A 19,260-nucleotide genomic window follows, 5' to 3' on the forward strand; every position below is an offset into this window, starting at 1 on the left:
TATTTGCGTGCGCTCGCTATGAATCAGGGCGTCCCTATTTTTTTCCTTTACCGGCCTCCAGGCCGCTCGTACAGCTATGGGTGACCACCCACAGCGTGTGCGTGCGGCCTGGCGATGGTCGCGATTATCGCGACCATTGGGCTTGCGAGGAGACCCTGTGGTAGGGTCTCAGGTCTCAGAAGCCCGAGTGGACTTCCTGCTCTAATAGAGCAGGAAGTCCACTACTGACATCACTAGCGATGTCAGTAGGGCCACCCGCAAACGGCAGGCGTGCCTTCGGGAACGCCTCCGTTTGTGCAGCCACTCCCCCTCCCCGCCTACAAAAAGGGGCAAGCTGTCGATCAACATCGACAGCCGTCCCGTCTTGTAGCGAGCCCCGGAGCGAGCGGGTCTGAATCCTGCCCTAAGCGCAGTCTATGTCCTTTCTAGTTTTACAATGCGATTGCACTGCGATTACGCAGAGCATGGTAAGCCATCGCAAAGTGAGTGACAGGTAGTCAGCATTTTGGGGCATAGTTGGAGAAACGCAGGCGCATCTGTTCGCCTGAATGCCGTTAAATGGGCGTGCATAAATTAGCCACTGCGACGGCATACGCAGCTTGTATACTTACTGTGTGCAATGAGGTTAGCAATTTCTAAGTAAGGTGAAAGCTGCTGTAATTGTGCGTGAGGGGCCGATGGTAATCGATGTTTCCGATGTGTACGCTGGACTGCAAGGTATTACGGATGTGAGATAGCGGTAGTGGGAGGCAGTGGGCGTCTCTATGCTGTCAGTGCGACGGCATTGCGATAACATTCATTAGCATTTTTTCGCAGCAGACCTGCGTGCCATTACTGAGCTGCGATCGCAATAGTGATCTGTAATGAATCAGGACCAGTATGCAGGAAGTGTGAATGAACACGGACTAGACATAAGTAGGAAACTGGCAATGTGAATGTATGAGGACTAGATATAAGTAGGAAACTGGCAGTGTGAATGTACGAGGACTAGATATAAGTAGGAAACTGGCAGTGTGAATGAACGAGGACTAGACATACATAAGTAGGAAACTGGCAGTGTGAATGAATGAGGACTAGACATAAGTAGGAAACTGACAGTGTGAATGTACGAGGACTAGACATAAGTAGAAAACTGGCAGTGTGAATGAACAAGGACTAGACATAAGTAGGAAACTTGCAATGTGAATGTACGAGGACTAGATATAAGTAGGAAACTGGCAGTGTGAATGTACGAGGACTAGATATAAGTAGGAAACTGGCAGTGTGAATGAACGAGACTAGACATAAGTAGGAAACTGGCAGTGTGAATGAATGAGGACTAGACATAAGTAGGAAACTGGCAGTGTGAATGAACAAGGACTAGACATAAGTAGAAAACTGGCAGTGTGAATGAACAAGGACTAGACATAAGTAGAAAACTGGCAGTGTGAATGAACGAGGACTAGATATAAGTAGAAAACTGGTAGTGTGAATTAATAGGGACTAGACATAAGTAGGAAACTGGCAGTGTGAATGAACTAGGACTAGATATAAGTAAGAAACTGGCAGTGTGAATGAACGAGGACTAGACATAAGTAGGAACCTGGCAGTGTGAATGAATAGGGACTAGACATAAGTAGGAAACTGGCAGTGTGAATGAACAAGGACTAGACATAAGTAGAAAACTGGCAGTGTGAATGAACGAGGACTAGATATAAGTAGAAAACTGGTAGTGTGAATTAATAGGGACTAGACATAAGTAGGAAACTGGCAGTGTGAATGAACTAGGACTAGATATAAGTACGAAACTGGCAGTGTGAATTTACGAGGACTAGACATAAGTAGGAAACTGACAGTGTGAATGAACAATGACTAGACATCAGTAGGAAACTGGCAGTGTGAATGAACAAGGACTAGACATAAGTAGGAAACTGGCTGTGTGAATGAACGAGGACTAGACATCAGTAGGAAACTGGCAGTGTGAATGAACATGGACTAGACATAAGTAGGAAACTGGCAGTGTGAATGAATAGGGACTAGACATAAGTAGGAAACTGGCAGTGTGAATGAACAAGGACTAGACATAAGTAGGACACTGGCAGTGCGAATTAATAGGGACTAGACATAAGTAGGACACTGGCAGTGTGAATGAATAAGGAGTAGATATAAGTAGGAAAGTGGCAGTGTGAATGTACGAGGACTAGACATAAGTAGGAAACTGGCAGTGTGAATGAACGAGGACTACACATAAGTAGGTACCTGCAGTGTGAATGAACGAGGACTAAACATAAGTAGGAAACTGGCAGTGTGGATGAACGAAGACTACACATAAGTAAGAAACTGGCAGTGTGAATGAACGAGGACTAGACATAAGTAGGAACCTGGGAGTGTGAATGAACAGGGACTAGACATAAGTAGGACACTGGCAGTGTGAATAAACGAGGACTAAACATAAGTAGGAAACTGGCAGTGTGAATGTACGAGGACTAGACATAAGTAGAACCTGGCAGTGTGAATAAATAGGGACTAGACATAAGTAGCAAACTGGCAGTGTGAATGAACAAGGACTAGACATAAGTAGGAAACTGGCAGTGTGAATGAACAAGGACTAGACATAAGTAGGAAACTGGCAGTGTGAATGAACGAGGACTAGACATAAGTAGGAACCTGGCAGTGTGAATGAACAGGGACTAGACATAAGTAGGACACTGGCAGTGTGAATAAACGAGGACTAGACATAAGTAGGAAACTGGCAGTGTGAATGAATAGGGACTAGACAAGGACTAGAAGCAAGTAGTCAGATGATGACTCCCATTTCCTCCAGTAATGTGATGGCTGTATACAGTGTGTGAGAGGACTGCGGGTAAGGGATGGTATTACCTGTTCCCCCGTGTGACAATGACCCCATTGTCACTGGAAAAGCCGTCAGAGGGAAGGCCCTGTAGGTTCCACTCTCGTACCATGGTGGGGCTGGATAGGAAGGTGGTCAGAGAAAACTGGGGAGAGCAGGGAACCAACATCTCTCGCACCTGGAGCCGGAGGATTACAGCAGAAAGGTCATGTGTTATACTCATTACATAGATTATGTAGGTGGGATAGTGATAAATTCACCAGTGGATTTGTGGCAGTGATCACAAAAGAAAGCATGTGATAGGGAAAATACAGTATACATCAATTGTTTTCTGGCACACACTAGACACAGTGCAGTGTCTATGGGGTGTGCTGGGCTCCTATTCATTTTCAGTATTGGATCAGTGGAATAGTTCACCAATGGGTATGTGTTAGTGGGGGCGGGGGACAGTGGATGAAATCCCCAGTGTTTTTGGGTAAGCGATAGAAAATAAAGAAATGTATCTGTGGGGTGTACTGGACAGTGGATGAAATCCCCAGTGGATCTGTAAGTGGGGTGGGGGGAGGTGTTGGACAGTGGATGAAATCCCCAGTGGATCTGTAAGTGGGGTGGGGGGAGGTGTTGGACAGTGGATGAAATCCCCAGTGGATCTGTAAGTGGGGTGGTGGGAGGTGTTGGACAGTGGATGAAATCCCCAGTGGATCTGTAAGTGGGGTGGGGGGAGGTGTTGGGGTGGGGGGAGGTGTTGGACAGTGGATGAAATCCCCAGTGGATCTGTAAGTGGGGTGGGGGGAGGTGTTGGACAGTGGATGAAATCCCCAGTGGATCTGTAAGTGGGGTGGGGGGAGGTGTTGGACAGTGGATGAAATCCCCAGTGGATCTGTAAGTGGGGTGGGGGGAGGTGTTGGACAGTGGATGAAATCCCCAGTGGATCTGTAAGTGGGGTGGGGGGAGGTGTTGGACAGTGGATGAAATCCCCAGTGGATCTGTAAGTGGGGTGGGGGGAGGTGTTGGACAGTGGATGAAATCCCCAGTGGATCTGTAAGTGGGGTGGGGGGAGGTGTTGGACAGTGGATTAAATCCCCAGTGGATCTGTAAGTGGGGTGGGGGGAGGTGTTGGACAGTGGATGAAATCCCCAGTGGATCTGTAAGTGGGGTGGGGGGAGGTGTTGGACAGTGGATAAAATCCCCAGTGGATCTGTAAGTGGGGTGGGAGGAGGTGTTGGACAGTGGATGAAATCCCCAGTGGATCTGTAAGTGGGGTGGGGGGAGGTGTTGGACAGTGGATGAAATCCCCAGTGGATCTGTAAGTGGGGTGGGGGGAGGTGTTGGACAGTGGATGAAATCCCCAGTGGATCTGTAAGTGGGGTGGGGGGAGGTGTTGGACAGTGGATGAATTCACCAGTGGATTTGTAGCACGGCAGTGTGAAGGTCTTTACCATAACCGTCTATATAGGCACAAATCACCTCGTTGGTCCAGATGGTAAGAATTCCCTTACGGTAGCTGGAGAGGAAAGGGCCCATATACGACAGGAAGGCCGAGGCAAGAAGACAGTCACCAACTAGGAAGCCCAGATCTTGCTCCAGACCCTGCACAGGAGAAGCGGTGAGTCATACATATGGGAAAAGCCAGACACATTAACCAGCAGCATACATTAGGGAGATATATGAAGGTCTATACTGACCTTAACCGTTTCCTCCCAGCGAGATTTCTCCCCGGCCAGTCCGGTCACCAGTGTCCCCGCTCTCTGCAGCTTCACCTCCATCAGTTCAGCCTCTTCCCGGAGCTGCTCCTTCTGTGCCAGCTTCTCATCGTACTGTAACTTCAACTGCTCCAGCCGCTCACCCACCTGTCATACGCACAGCCAGGTAAGTACAGGATTACACAACCTGGTGCTCACCCACCTGTCATACGCACAGCCAGGTAAGTACATGACTAGTGCAGGATTACACAACCTGGTGCTCACCCACCTGTCATACGCACAGCCAGGTAAGTACATGGCTAGTGCAGGATTACACAACCTGGTGCTCACCCACCCGTCATACGCACAGCCAGGTAAGTACATGACTAGTGTAGGATTACACAACCTGGTGCTCACCCACCTGTCATATGCACAGCCAGGTAAGTACATGACTAGTGCCGAATTACACAACCTGGTGCTCACCCACCTGTCATACGCACAGCCAGGTAAGTACAGGATTACACAACCTAGTGCTCACCCACCTGTCATACACACAGTCAGGTAAGTACATGACTAGTGCCGAATTACACAACCTGGTGCTCACCCACCTGTCATACGCACAGCCAGGTAAGTACAGGATTACACAACCTGGTGCTAACCCACCTGTCATACACACAGCCAGGTAAGTACATGACTAGTGCAGGATTACACAAACTGGTGCTCACCCACCTGTCATACGCACAGCCAGGTAAGTACATGACTAGTGCAGGATTACACAACCTGGTACTCACCCACCTGTCATACGCACAGCCAGGTAAGTACATGACCAGTGCAGGATTACACAACCTGGTGCTCACCCACCTGTCATACGCACAGCCAGGTAAGTACATGACTAGAGCAGGATTACACAACCTGGTGCTCAACCACCTGTCCTACGCACAGCCAGGTAAGTACAGGATTACACAACCTGGTGCTCACCCACCTGTCATACGCACAGCCAGGTAAGTACATGACTAGTGCAGGATTACACAACCTGGTGCTCACCCACCTGTCATATGCACAGCCAGGTAAGTACATGACTAGTGCAGGATTACACAACCTGGTGCTCACCCACCTGTCATATGCACAGCCAGGTAAGTACATGACTAGTGCAGGATTACACAACCTGGTGCTCACCCACCTGTCATATGCACAGCCAGGTAAGTACATGACTAGTGCAGGATAACACAACCTGGTGCTCAACCACCTGTCATACGCACAGCCAGGTAAGTACATGACTAGTGCAGGATTACACAACCTGGTGCTCACCCACCTGTCATATGCACAGCCAGGTAAGTACATGACTAGTGCAGGATTACACAACCTGGTGCTCACCCACCTGTCATATGCACAGCCAGGTAAGTACATGACTAGTGCAGGATAACACAACCTGGTGCTCACCCACCTGTCATACGCACAGCCAGGTAAGTACATGACTAGTGCAGGATTACACAACCTGGTGCTCACCCACCTGTCATACGCACAGCCAGGTAAGTACATGACTAGCGCAGGATTACACAACCTGGTGCTCACCCACCTGTTATACGCACAGCCAGGTAAGTACATGACTAGTGCAGGATTACACAACCTGGTGCTCACCCACCTGTCATACGCACAGCCAGGTAAGTACATGACTAGTGCAGGATTACACAACCTGGTGCTCACCCACCTGTTATATGCACAGCCAGGTAAGTACATGACTAGTGCAGGATTACACAACCTGGTGCTCACCCACCTGTCATATGCACAGCCAGGTAAGTACATGACTAGTGCAGGATTACACAACCTGGCGCTCACCCACCTGTCATACGCACAGCCGGTAAGTACATGACTAGTGCAGGATTACACAACCTGGTGCTCACCCACCTGTCATACACACAGCCAGGTAAGTACATGACTAGTGCAGGATTACACAACCTGGTGCTCACCCACCTGTCATACACACAGCCAGGTAAGTACATGACTAGTGCAGGATTACACAACCTGGTGCTCACCCACCTGTCATATGCACAGCCAGGTAAGTACATGACAAGTGCAGGATTACACAACCTGGTGCTCACCCACCTGTCACACGCACAGCCAGGTAAGTACATGACTAGTGCAGGATTACACAACCAGGTGCTCACCCACCTGTCACACGCACAGACAGGTAAGTACATGACTAGTGCAGGATTACACAACCTGGTGCTCACCCACCTGTCATACGCACAGCCAGGTAAGTACAGGATTACACAACTTGGTGCTCACCCACCTGTCATACGCACAGCCAGGTAAGTACATGACTAGTGCAGGATTACACGACCTGGTGCTCACCCACCTGTCATACGCACAGCCAGGTAAGTACAGGATTACACAACCTGGTGCTCACCCACCTGTCATACGCACAGCCAGGTAAGTACATGACTAGTGCAGGATTACACAACCTGGTGCTCACCCACCTGTCACACGCACAGCCAGGTAAGTACATGACTAATGCAGGATTACACAACCTGGTGCTCACCCACCTGTCACACGCACAGCCAGGTAAGTACATGACTAGTGCAGGATTACACAACCTGGTGCTCACCCACCTGTCATACGCACAGCCAGGTAAATACAGGATTACACAACCTGGTGCTCACCCACCTGTCATACGCACAGCCAGGTAAGTACATGACTAGTGCAGGATTACACGACCTGGTGCTCACCCACCTGTCATACGCACAGCCAGGTAAGTACAGGATTACACAACCTGGTGCTCACCCACCTGTCATACACACAGCCAGGTAAGTACATGACTAGTGCAGGATTACACAACCTGGTGCTCACCCACCTGTCATACGCACAGTCAGGTAAGTACATGACTAGTGCAGAATTACACAACCTGGTGCTCACCCACCTGTCATACGCACAGCCAGGTAAGTACAGGATTACACAACCTGGTGCTCACCCACCTGTCATACGCACAGCCAGGTAAGTACATGACTAGTGCAGGATTACACAACCTGGTGCTCACCCACCTGTCATACGGACACTCAGGTAAGTACATGACTAGTGCAGAATTACACAACCTGGTGCTCACCCACCTGTCATACGCACAGCCAGGTAAGTACAGGATTACACAACCTGGTGCTCACCCACCTGTCATACACACAGCCAGGTAAGTACATGACTAGTGCAGGATTACACAACCTGGTGCTCACCCACCTGTCATACGCACAGTCAGGTAAGTACATGACTAGTGTAGAATTACACAACCTGGTGCTCACCCACCTGTCATACGCACAGCCAGGTAAGTACAGGATTACACAACCTGGTGCTCACCCACCTGTCATACGCACAGCCAGGTAAGTACATGACTAGTGCAGGATTACACAACCTGGTGCTCACCCACCTGTCATACGCACACTCAGGTAAGTACAGGATTACACAACCTGGTGCTCACCCACCTGTCATACGCACAGCCAGGTAAGTACAGGATTACACAACCTGGTGCTCACCCACCTGTCATATGCACAGCCAGGTAAGTACATGACTAGTGCAGGATTACACAACCTGGTGCTCACCCACCTGTCATACGCACAGTCAGGTAAGTACATGACTAGTGCAGAATTACACAACCTGGTGCTCACCCACCTGTCATACGCACAGTCAGGTAAGTACATGACTAGTGCAGAATTACACAACCTGGTGCTCAAATCAGCAGGTACAGGCGATACATAGACTGGTGACTACTCACACAGCACATGGAGTGCACAGCCTGACACTACAGACAGCTGATACAGGGGATACACAGCCTGATCCTACAAGGCAGCTGGTACAGGAGACACTGCCCATCCAGCACATGTAGTACTACTTACCCAGCATGAAGTGCACAGCCTGGCACTGGAGGCAGCTGGTACAGGCGATACATAGCCTGGTGATTACTCATCGAGCACATGGAGTGCACATCCTGACCCTACAGGCAGCTGGTACAGGAGATACATAGACTGGTGAGTACTCATCCAGCACATGTAGTGACTACTTACCCAGCATGAAGTGCACAGCCTGGCACTAAAGGCAGCTGGTACAGGAGATACATAGACTGGTGACTACTCACCCAGCACATGGAATGCACAGCCTGACACTACAGGCAGCTGGCACAGAATATACATAGACTGGTGACTACTCACACAGCACATGGAGGGCACAGCCTGGCACTACAGGCAGCTGGTACAGAATATACACAGACTGGTGACTACTCACACAGCACATGGAGGGCACAGCCTGGCACTACAGGCAGCTGGAACAAGGAAAGAAGTCCGTGGCCGCACAGGTACAACAATGCAAAAATATTTCTAATATAACAAATTGTGACTAAAAAACTAGTAGTATAGTATAGATTATTGTGGTGTATTATACTAGAAAACCCTGTGTATCTGTATTCAAAAGGGAAACAGTATTAGCCTACTAGTGGTGCACCCCAGAGTCAGATATAGGTAACTTGAAAAAGTATCCAAGAGAGGAAAAGGATCACAAAGGACTCCTGGTAGGGTGCACGCTTGAATAGTCACAGTATAGTTAAATAATATACGTTATAAGAGAATAATAGGTATGCAGTAGCTATATGGGTGCTCAGGTACTCCCAAAAGAAATATATATAAAACTTAACTTTTAATTAAGATATAAATAAAAATGTATACACTAACAATATTAATAATCACGCACATAAACAAATATACATTCATAGAATGCCGATGATATCATGCATGCGTGTGTCATCGTTCTCCAGCGTGTGGCTCCAGCGTGCGCATGCGCGAGACCCGGCTAGCGACGGGCGCTTCGTCGGTCCGGTCTCGCACCAAGAGGGGGCGGCTGTCGATTTTGATCGACAGCTCGCACCGTTTTGGAGGTGGGCAGGGGGGGGGGTGGCTGGCCAAACGGAGGCATTCCCGATGGAACGCCTGCCGTTTGGGGGCGGCCCCCACTGACATCACTCTATTAAGAGCCAGAAGCTCACTGGGGCTTGCGGGAACGAGACTCTAAAGCAAAGGGTCTCGTCGCAAGCCCTGATGGTCGCGATGGTCGAGACCATCGCGACCATCACCTGGCCGCTCGCAATAGCTGTGGGTGGTCACCACAGCTATGCGAGCGGCCCGGAGGCCGCACCAAAAAAAACAAAAAACGCCCTGGTTCAGAGCAAGCGCTCTTTCAGAACATCCGGCTCTGAATCAGGCCCACAGACTGGTGACTACTTACACAGCACATGGAGGGCACATCCTGACACTAAAGGCAGATGATGCAGGAGATAGACTGGTGAATCCAAAATGGACGACCTTTGTCTAAATGAGATCCCTGGAGCCACCATGCGAGGGAGAGACAGATCTCCTGAGATAGGATGAATGTCTGCAGTTTGATCTGGTGATGGGATCTGTTCCAGCGAGTCAGAATCTCCACCTCAAGTGGATGGGAGTGAAACTGAGCGTACTCCACCATGTGGAAGGTGGAGAGCAGCGAACCCAGGATCCACATGTAGGAGTGCCATTTACACCCGGCGATGACGTATGAACCTGCGAATCCTGTCCTGCAGTTCCCGAATCTTGTCCATGGGGAGGAAGACCCACTGAACCCTGGAATCCAACAAGGCCCCCAGATGGAGCATCTCCTGGGATAGAGTCAAGGAGGACTTCTTCCAATTGATGATCCATCCGTGAGATTGGAGAAGATCTATTGTGACACATAAGTAAACTGCCAGGACCGCCATGACTATTGTGAAGACATCACGAGCCATGGAAAGGCCAATAAGTAATGCCCAAAATTGGTAGTGTTCCTCCCGGACCGCACACCAGAGGAAGCGCTGGTGACTGAGCTGGAAAATAGGTAAATATGTAAATAGGCGTCCTGGATGTCCAAGGAGGCTATGAGAGGTTTTAGCGCCAGAATGATGGACAAGTTCTACATGTACGCAGCAAAGGAGCCTCCACCTCCACATGGCTGCCTTGCAAAGCTGCTCCGCAGAGTAGCTGCCCAAGGGGTACCACCCGACCTCGTGGAATGAGCAGTCACCACGGCCAGTGCCAAAAGGTTCACCGTCACGTACACGTGGCGAATGGTTAAGGGAGCCACCTGGCTAAGGTCTGCTTTGTAGCCAGCCAACCTCGCTTGTGGAAACCACAGAGAATGAAAAGGGAATCCGAGTTCCGGATATCCCTGGTACGATCAACATAGATGTGGAGGGCCCGTACAACATCCAAAGAGGCCTCATCCGCCGAACCTCCAGAGACTGAAAAGCCAGGACAACGATCTCCTTATTGAGGTGGAATCCGGAAAAAACCTTCAGAAGGTAGCCTAGTTGAGTCCGAAGAACGTCCCGGTCCGAGTGAAAGACTAGAAAAGGAGAGCCCACAGAAACCAAAGAGTCAAAGGGAGGTGCCTGAAGAGCCCGAAGCACCAGGGACAAGTCCCACAAAGCCACCGAAGAAACAAACTGGAGGCTGGACATGGAGCATTCCCTGAATGAAGATACGAATATCCGGTATCAAGGCAATCTGTCTCTGAAAGAGAACCAAAAGGGCCGAAACCTGTACCTTTAAGGAAGACAGACGCAGACCCAAATCCAGACTGGCCTGTATGCACATTAAATCCGATGATAAGCTCTAGCAGAGGAAGGATTCCACGCATTCAACATGGTGCGAAAGGCTAACCGCGAAAAACCTTTGTCTCAAGAGCCACCACATCAAAGTGAGGCGAGTCATGGGCCCTGAGAAAGAAGATCCGGCCATGGAAGAAGACACAGTGAAGCGTCGATGGAGAGGCACAGAAGGTCTGCTTACCAAGCCCTCCACGGCCGATCAGGAGCTACCAGAATCACGACGCCACCTTCCAACTTGAACATGAACGGAGAACCCTCGACAGAAGTGAGATCGGAGGGAAAATGTACATGAGATTGAAAGTCCACCGAACCGCCAAGGTGTCCACCAGAAGTGCCCCCGGGTCTTTGGTACCTTGTGGTTGTACCGAGACACCATCAGATAGATGTCCAGCAGGCCCCAATGATGAACTAGAATCTGAAAGACTTCTGGATGAAGGGCCCACTCACCTGAGTGGACATCCTGGCGACTTAGGAAGTTCACCTCCCAATTTTGGACCCCAGGAATGAAAACCGTGAACAGAGCTGGAACATGACGCTTTGTCCAACTGAGAATGTGACTCACCTCTGTCATGGCGCCGCGACTGCGAGTGCCGCCCTGATGGTTTTTGTGAGCGATGGCCAACGCATTGTCTGATTGTACCTGGACTGAGCGATGCTGAAGGAATTGCTGAGCCTGACAGAGAGGCTGAAGACAGCTTGAAGTTCCAGGATATTGATCAGGAGACGGCTTTCCTGATCCGTCCATCAAACCTAGAAGGACTGCTGGCAGGTCACAGCTCCCCACCAACGAAGACTGGCATCCATGCTGAGAAGGACCCAGTCCAGAATCCAGAAGGGGCAACCCTTGACCAAGTGGGAGCTCTGGAGCCACCAAGCAAGGGAGAGACGAACCTCCCGAGATAGGACGATTGTCTGCAGCTTGATCTGGAGATGGGATCCGTTCCAGCGAGCCAGAATTTCCTCCTGGAGAGGCCGGGAGTTAAACTGGGCGTACTCCACCATACTGAAGGTGGAGACCAGAAACCCCAGGATAGACATACAGGTGTGAATTCACACCCGGCGATGAAGTAAGAACCTTCGATTCATGTCTTGCAGGTCCCGAATTTTGTCCACTAGGAGAAACACTCTGTGAACCCGCAAATCCAACAGGGCCCCCAGACGGAGCATCTCTTGGGACGGAGTCAGGGAGGACCCAACCGTGAGATTGGAGAAGATCTATTATAAGGCGAAAGTGCTCCATGATCATGTCCGGAGAACTGGCTGGGATAAGTAGATCATCCAGGTAAGGAAGAATTCTGATACCCTTGCACCGCAAGTGCGCAGCCATGACCTTCGTGAACACACGAGGAGCCGTGGAAAGACCAAAGGGCAAGGCCCGAAACTAGTAGTGCTTCTCCTTGACTGCAAACCGGAGGAAATGCTGGTGACTGAGTCGTATAGGCACATGTAAATAAGCATCCTGGCTGTCCAAGGAGGCCATGAAATCTCCCATTTCCAACGCCAAAATGATGGAGCGCAAAGACTCCATACAGAACCTGGGAACCCGCAAATACTTGTTGAGGAACTTGGGGTTGATGATTGGGCGGAAGGAACCGTTCGGCTTCTGTACCAAGAAGAGATTGGGGTAGAAGCCAGAGAGAACTATTACCTTGGAGGCTAGTAGAGAGTGAATTGACTCCCGCAGCACTTTTGCTTTTCCCGGATCCCCCAAAAGGGATGTGGTAAAAAAACGGGTCAGAGGATGCCTCCTGAAAGTCAGAACGTAGCCCTGCAAGACTATGCCCCGAACCCAGGCGTCCGACATGGTCGCCATCCAGACGTCGGAGAAAAGCCTCCCACACTGGGGTCCCCCCACGGAGAGGTCCACCCAGTCAATCGGAAGGCCTGTCGGCTGGTTTAGCAGCTGGACATCTGGTAGGCCAGGATTGCTTGCTTCTGGGTTTGGAGGTTTGGAGCGGAAGAAGTCTGGGACCTAGGAAAGGACTGTCCCTTGGTCTTCCCTTACGGGCGAAAGGAAGACGCTCGTGCCGTAAGGGCTGCCGCCAAAGCCAGTAACGCTGTCTTGGAAGCCGCCACCGGGGCCACTATTTTGCTCAATTCCGGCCCAAAGAGAACATCGGCGGAATAAGGAAGGGCCTTCATAGAGTCAGCGCGCCAGGAGCGCAGCCAGAGGGCCCTTATGGCCGATGAAGCTGACACCTTGGTGGTTAAGATGCCGGTGTCAAGAGCTGCTTCATCAAGATTGGAAGCAGCCTGCTTAATATGCGCCACCAGAGGTAATAGCTGGTTGCAATGGGCCCCCGACGTAAGGCCCTCCTCCAGGGCACCCACCCAAGCGCCAATCGCCTTGGCCACCCATGCAGACACCATAGCCGGACTTGCGATAGCACCTGCATAAGCATAAATTCCCTTAAGGAAATTTTCCAACTTCCTGTTTGTCGGATCCTTAAGGGAAGCCGTATTCGATATAGGGAGGGTAGAACTCTTGATAAGACAGACAATGTGTGCATCAACAGGAGGGGGAGACACCCATTTGCTAAGCTCCTCGGCAGGGAGTGGGTAAACGAACACAATGCACTTGGAGACCTAAAACCGCCTGTTAGGTGCGATCCAAGCCTCCGCTAGCATTTCCTCAAGCTGTCCAAATTTAGGAAACTCCACTGAAACTTTTTTCTGATGCTTGAAAACCGGGGCCTTTGGTCTAGGAGCCATTCCCTCGTCCTCAATAGAAAGGACCAATCTGACTGCCCTAACTAAGGCAACAACATCTACTTTAGGGATAGGCTCCTCCTGAATAGACGAGGTCTCATCCTCAGAAGCACCGGCAAATTCCTCCTCCTGGTCTGAGGAGAGGTCCGAATCAGAAACATCAACCGTCTCGGGGACAGAGTTACGCCTGGACGGTCTGCATCCAGAAATACGGTCCCTATCCATCATCTGCTGAAAGGAGGAAGACACCTGTGCTAAGCCCTGCACTGACTGTGAGAAGGTGCTCATCTATGTGGGTTCCAGCGCAGGCAGCTGCAAATGAGGCTGCATAATAAGGGCGGCTTGGACCCCCAAAGTAGGAAGGACAGGCACGGGAGCAGTTACCTGTGACAAGTTGGTCGCCCATGTCGGGTCCTGGCTGGAAGCAGTAGATGGGATGTCTCTGCCTGAGTAACACCGGATACAGAGACCATCCCGGACCGCATCCTGTGAAGAAAGACCAGCAGAACAAGATCTACATATACAAAAGAGCCTCCTCCTCCTTGGGCGCATTGTTCTTGGAAGACATGTTACCGTATTCCAAGAAAAGTATCACACACCATGTTATATAACAGAGGTGGGCAATAGGGAACAATGCACTGAATGTAGGGCCACACATATTTAAGAATGAGTGGACAGAGGGGGGAGTTACACCCTTTCACAGCTATAAGAGTGATAGACAGAAAATAGTGAGAACAAGCACACAGTCACATTCAATGCAATAATAGTAGGCAGATAATGCTCAACAAACCAACCCCAGTCGGCTGATTGGAGCTAAACTGTATAACCAAACCTGAGGGGAGGTATACAGGGAGACAGGTGCCAAACCTCTCTGGAGACTAAATGTAGCCAGCACCATCCATGCAAGGGAGTAGAGAGGAGGAGGAGTAAGCCCTGGGATCATACCAAGGGCCGGGGGAGGGGCTAACGGGGAGAGCCTACCTCCCCCTGCTGACAGAGATCCTCCGGGCAATGGCCACCAACAGATCCCTGGCACTCACACAATACTCAGTGATGGGTCTCTTGAGCTCTGCAGAACCCCCCCACTGCCTAAGTGCCCTGGTGAGCTAGGGGGGGTGCAACTGACCCGATTTCCCGCTTGTCAGCACCCCTAGTGGTTTCCACAGCGGCAGTGACAGCCACGCTGGTGTGGCTCCTTGCAAGCAGGAAGCAGTCTTACCTCATCCTTGCCCCAGGTGTCGAGCTGTGCTGTGAGGAACCGACCGAGGTACCCAACCCAACGGCGGCGGGGGGTGGTGGAGTGGAAGCGCAGGTGTCCTATAGGAAGCCTGGTGCTACCTGCTCAAAAAAATAAAAAATAAAACTAAAGAAAAAATTAGGCTGCATTAGCAGCAGCCCCGCTGTTATAGGTGCACGCTCCTGCGGCACCAAACTTAGACTGGCCTGCCTAGCATGGGGGTGGGGTATAGGGGAGGAGGAGCCTGGCCTGCGCATTACCGAAGAAATGAACTGTTTGGTGCCCAGACTCCATCTGCCAGCCTATACCCCCAGCATAGTCCCTGTGTCCCCTATGGAAGGTGCAGAAGAAACCCTTTTAAGGCTTAAGTAATGTAACAGGGAAATACTATTGCAATGGAAATGGTCTTTAAATTGAACACACGAGAAGTACCCCTTTGGCTACATGTACCAAAAGTCGAGTAAATCAGCAGTACATTGATATTCCTACATTTATATACAGACACCAAGAAACACCCCCATTGTATTTTATGCTTCAAGCCTTACACTAGCAGCACTGTACACACTAGTACCAGCCAGGTGAAGACTAACACACGTTATACTACAGCTCACAAATCCTGCATTTCCCCAGAATGCCCCTAGAACAGGGGTGTTTTCTGCCAAGGGCCATTTTGATATGTATAACATTATTCGCAGGCTGGGTGCAGGCCACACCCCTCCGTGTGATGTCATAAGGGGGTGTGGCCACAATTGCCGGTGATCACAGCAATGCCTGGAGCATCCTGAGGATGCTCCGGGGAGCTGTAAGGGCAGCGGTGTGACAGTCTGAAGCGTTCTAAGGACGTTCCAGGTGGCACTGCTGCATAGATTCTGGCTGCAGTGTGGTATTATAGGCACCCTGCAAGCCAGATGAGGATAGCAGAAAAAAGCTCAGAGGGCCAGACCAAATGATTCTGCGGGCCTTATACTGCCCCCGGGTCTGAGGCTCCCCATGCTTGTCCTAGAGGAAGATGGACTTTACCTCTGTACCACCTGTAGTGCACTTCCCGCAAGCTGTCATGGCTTCTCACTGTCCATAGTGTAAACCTCTCTCTGCATTATGCCATCAGGTATATTCCTCATCTGCGCGTTTATAAGCCCAGCAACTACCAAATTATTATGCTAGTAATAACAAGGCCACTCTTACTAGTCTCAAGTGTCTGGGATAAATGGCTTGATGGTTTGACCCCACTGTCTCTTAGGCACACTCCGCAGGCATTACTGTACCTCTCTTAGTTTATTCTTCGCCTCTTCCAGAGACGCCTGTTTCTCTGCCAGCTGAGCCTTTGCTGCATTCATGCGAGCTCGCTTAGGTTCCACCACACGGAATAAACGACCGTACATCTATTAAGAGGGAAAAATCAAGACTCATGAGGTGTCACTAGCGAATCTATGTACACTGATAGGCATAAAGGCCTGAACCATGAGATCAAGGGTCTACCTCCATAGCCCGCACCCACATGCAGAGAGAACGGGCAGCCAGAGACACTCGGCCAACAATGTCTGGAAAGAAGTCTGGCAGCACACAGTATTGTCCGGTCTTCTTCAGGGTCCTCTCCGAGATATTGTCCTTGTCAAAGTTAATGAGCTGTTTGATGAAGTTGGGATCTCCTGGGAATATACGGAAGACACAAATGTTGAACAATTGACATACTAATCTTCACTCTCCCTTGCACAGCGTTTGTCTTCTCTATAGCTCTGAATATCTTCACGCCAAGCCCCCCTGATGCCACTTCTCCCCAGACTCCCTGTCTCACCTAGCTGTCTCTTGGCCTCGGCCCAGGTGGGCTCACTTCCTCTCAGGATCATGACGGCCTGCATTACAGTCTCAACTAGAGGTGGAGGGCGTCCGTAAGCCTTGACCTCACTCAGGTCCTGCCTGTTCAGTGTCTCCAGGGCCTATGGGGAGGATGTACAGAGTGTTATCAAACGCACAGTTTCCCATACACTAGGCAATGGATTACCCGATCCTGCGTTCGGATCGGAAACGCTGATCCGTCGGCAAATCAGTGAAATCCAACATGTTGGATTTCAGCGATCCAGAGATGCTGGGCTGCAGGATCGCAGGAAAGCGTCGCTCCGTCGCCTGTGTATGGTCCCCTTAAGAGTGAAGGTGGAATTTCTTGTGGAGATCTTTCGATGTCCAGGACGGTGGGAGAAGGAGAAAAAGGAAACAGAAAAGGGATATAGGAAACAGAAAAAGGAAACAGAGACCGGAAACAAACAAAAAAAAGGAAACAAAAAAAGAAACAGAAACAGGAAACAGAAAAAAAAAAATCGGAAACGGTAAAAGGAAACAAACAGGTTACAGAAATAGAAAAAGGTAACAGAAAAAGGAAACAAGAAACAAAGGAAAAGGCAGGAGGAGGAGGAGGAGAAGAAGGAGAAGAAGGAGGAGGAGGAGGAGGTAGAATAATTAGGTCTCCTACCTTCATGGCCTCCTCCAGGGCAGGAAGAGCTTCCTCCAGGTCTTTCTGAGCATTATCTGCCAGAGCTTTGCACTTTATCTCCTCGGCTCCGATCTTCTCACTGTGAGCCGTCACTGTCTGATAAAGAGAGAAATTGACAATTAAAGAAAGTAATTTGGTATTTTAAAGCCACAGAAGAGAAAAAGTGAGGGATAACAATCACAGGTAACAACTGATGATACTTCTGCCAGGAAAGAGTTCCTTAGTTGGAAAGACATGGATAAAGTAGAACAATGGTCGGTGCTGTCCCCTGGACCACTCATGAAGACATGGCAGGCCAAAACAAACCTTCTGCTGCTCATCGGCTTCTCTTCGCTGGTGGACGATAATGACCAGGTACTCCTCACACTGCTTCTGGAATTCGGCCACCTTACTTCTTGCGATGGCAAGCTGCTCAGACATCTTCTCCACCTTCTCTCGAGTCTCGTCAATCTTAAAGAGCCCATTGCGCAACTTGGAGGCCTTCTCGCCCAACTCTGAGCGTTTCTCATTCAGGAGCCTGGAAATGGACACAGAACACATATGTACACTACTATACCACGGTTACCCAGAGACTAATGCTGACGTGTTAGAACATACCTTCTGTATCGGGATACCACCTCCAGGTAGCTGGTTGGCGTGATATAATTCTGCCTCCTTAGTTCCATTTTCATCTTGCGTGAATATTCTGCTACAGAGCGGTGCATCGTGACAAAGATTCGGGCCACTTTTCCATGGATCTGTGGGGGTGGGGGTGGGGGGTGGGGACGAGTACAGGAGTCAGGACATAGAATAGAATACAGGAAGCAAGACACAGGGACAGGTGGTCAGAGACTGAAGCAGCAGAACCCTCCATGGATGGAGGAAGAGCAGAGGGTAAGGGAGAACATACGGATGATGTGAGAGAGCTTTCTGGAGATGTACAATAGTTGGTGCAGGGCGAGCCCGTGGGATCTCGCATTGGCCGAGGCACCAGACTCACCCCTTCCAAGCTTCCGAGTTCAGCTCCCTCCAAATATCTCTCCGCAACCTCCAGCAGGGCCTCTTGGGGCCACTCAGAAAACCAGTCAATGGTCGTGCAGTTAACCAGAGCTGGGTATTGGCGGATACGATTCCTGCAGCAAATTGAAATGAAGGCGTGAAATAGAATTTGGAAGGCATGGGGCAAGCAGCTCCCCCGCTGTGGAGACGGGTTTTCCCAGGATAAAAAAAACATTTCCTAATGGCAGTGAATTATAATGATTACTGGGCAGAGAGTAGACATTTTGAAGTGGACCTTCAATTATTGGGGACAGCCCGCATCCATCTCTATGTGCACTTGTACTCTCCTCCTCCACAAATTACTGACGTAAGGTGGGCAGGGTGGTAAAAAACAACTATTGAGGCACAATGGGTACACATCATGTGATATGTCAGCCGAACCCTGCGGATTGGAGCGCCATACCGTACTCATCGTCTGATGTGTAACCATAATTACTCGCTCCCGGCCTCCTACATCAGCGACGTCACATCTGCTGCTCTGTGACGACCCAGGCGGCCGATGCATGCTCCTGATTGCAGCCACTGAACGATATAGTGCGCAGTCACGCACTATATCATTCTGTGGGCCTGATTCAGACGACAGCTCCCGAGCGCACAGCGCTCGCAAGCGGGTCGATAGTCCCCCAC

The 19,260-nt window shown here is 50.2% G+C and overlaps 1 protein-coding gene across 2 annotated transcripts in view; it reads right to left on the reverse strand.

Annotated features, from left to right (window-relative positions):
- Positions 1 to 19,260, reverse strand: part of DNAH2 (dynein axonemal heavy chain 2) — a 189,244-nt gene that overhangs the window by 50,856 nt on the left and 119,128 nt on the right. For both annotated transcript variants that reach the window (XM_088464631.1, XM_088464632.1), the window contains 10 exons: positions 18,575 to 18,707; positions 18,193 to 18,332; positions 17,902 to 18,112; positions 17,575 to 17,691; positions 16,903 to 17,044; positions 16,587 to 16,756; positions 16,373 to 16,489; positions 4,516 to 4,680; positions 4,298 to 4,420; positions 2,860 to 3,008 (listed from right to left, as the gene is read on the reverse strand). In XM_088464631.1, the coding sequence (XP_088320757.1) occupies positions 2,860 to 3,008; positions 4,298 to 4,420; positions 4,516 to 4,680; positions 16,373 to 16,489; positions 16,587 to 16,756; positions 16,903 to 17,044; positions 17,575 to 17,691; positions 17,902 to 18,112; positions 18,193 to 18,332; positions 18,575 to 18,707 (1,467 nt within the window). The remainder of the gene's footprint in view (positions 1 to 2,859; positions 3,009 to 4,297; positions 4,421 to 4,515; positions 4,681 to 16,372; positions 16,490 to 16,586; positions 16,757 to 16,902; positions 17,045 to 17,574; positions 17,692 to 17,901; positions 18,113 to 18,192; positions 18,333 to 18,574; positions 18,708 to 19,260) is intronic.

Source organism: Taudactylus pleione, unplaced genomic scaffold (genome assembly GCF_031769625.1).
Source record: "Taudactylus pleione unplaced genomic scaffold, aTauple2 ptg001724l, whole genome shotgun sequence".
NCBI classification, from domain to species: Eukaryota; Metazoa; Chordata; class Amphibia; order Anura; family Myobatrachidae; genus Taudactylus; species Taudactylus pleione.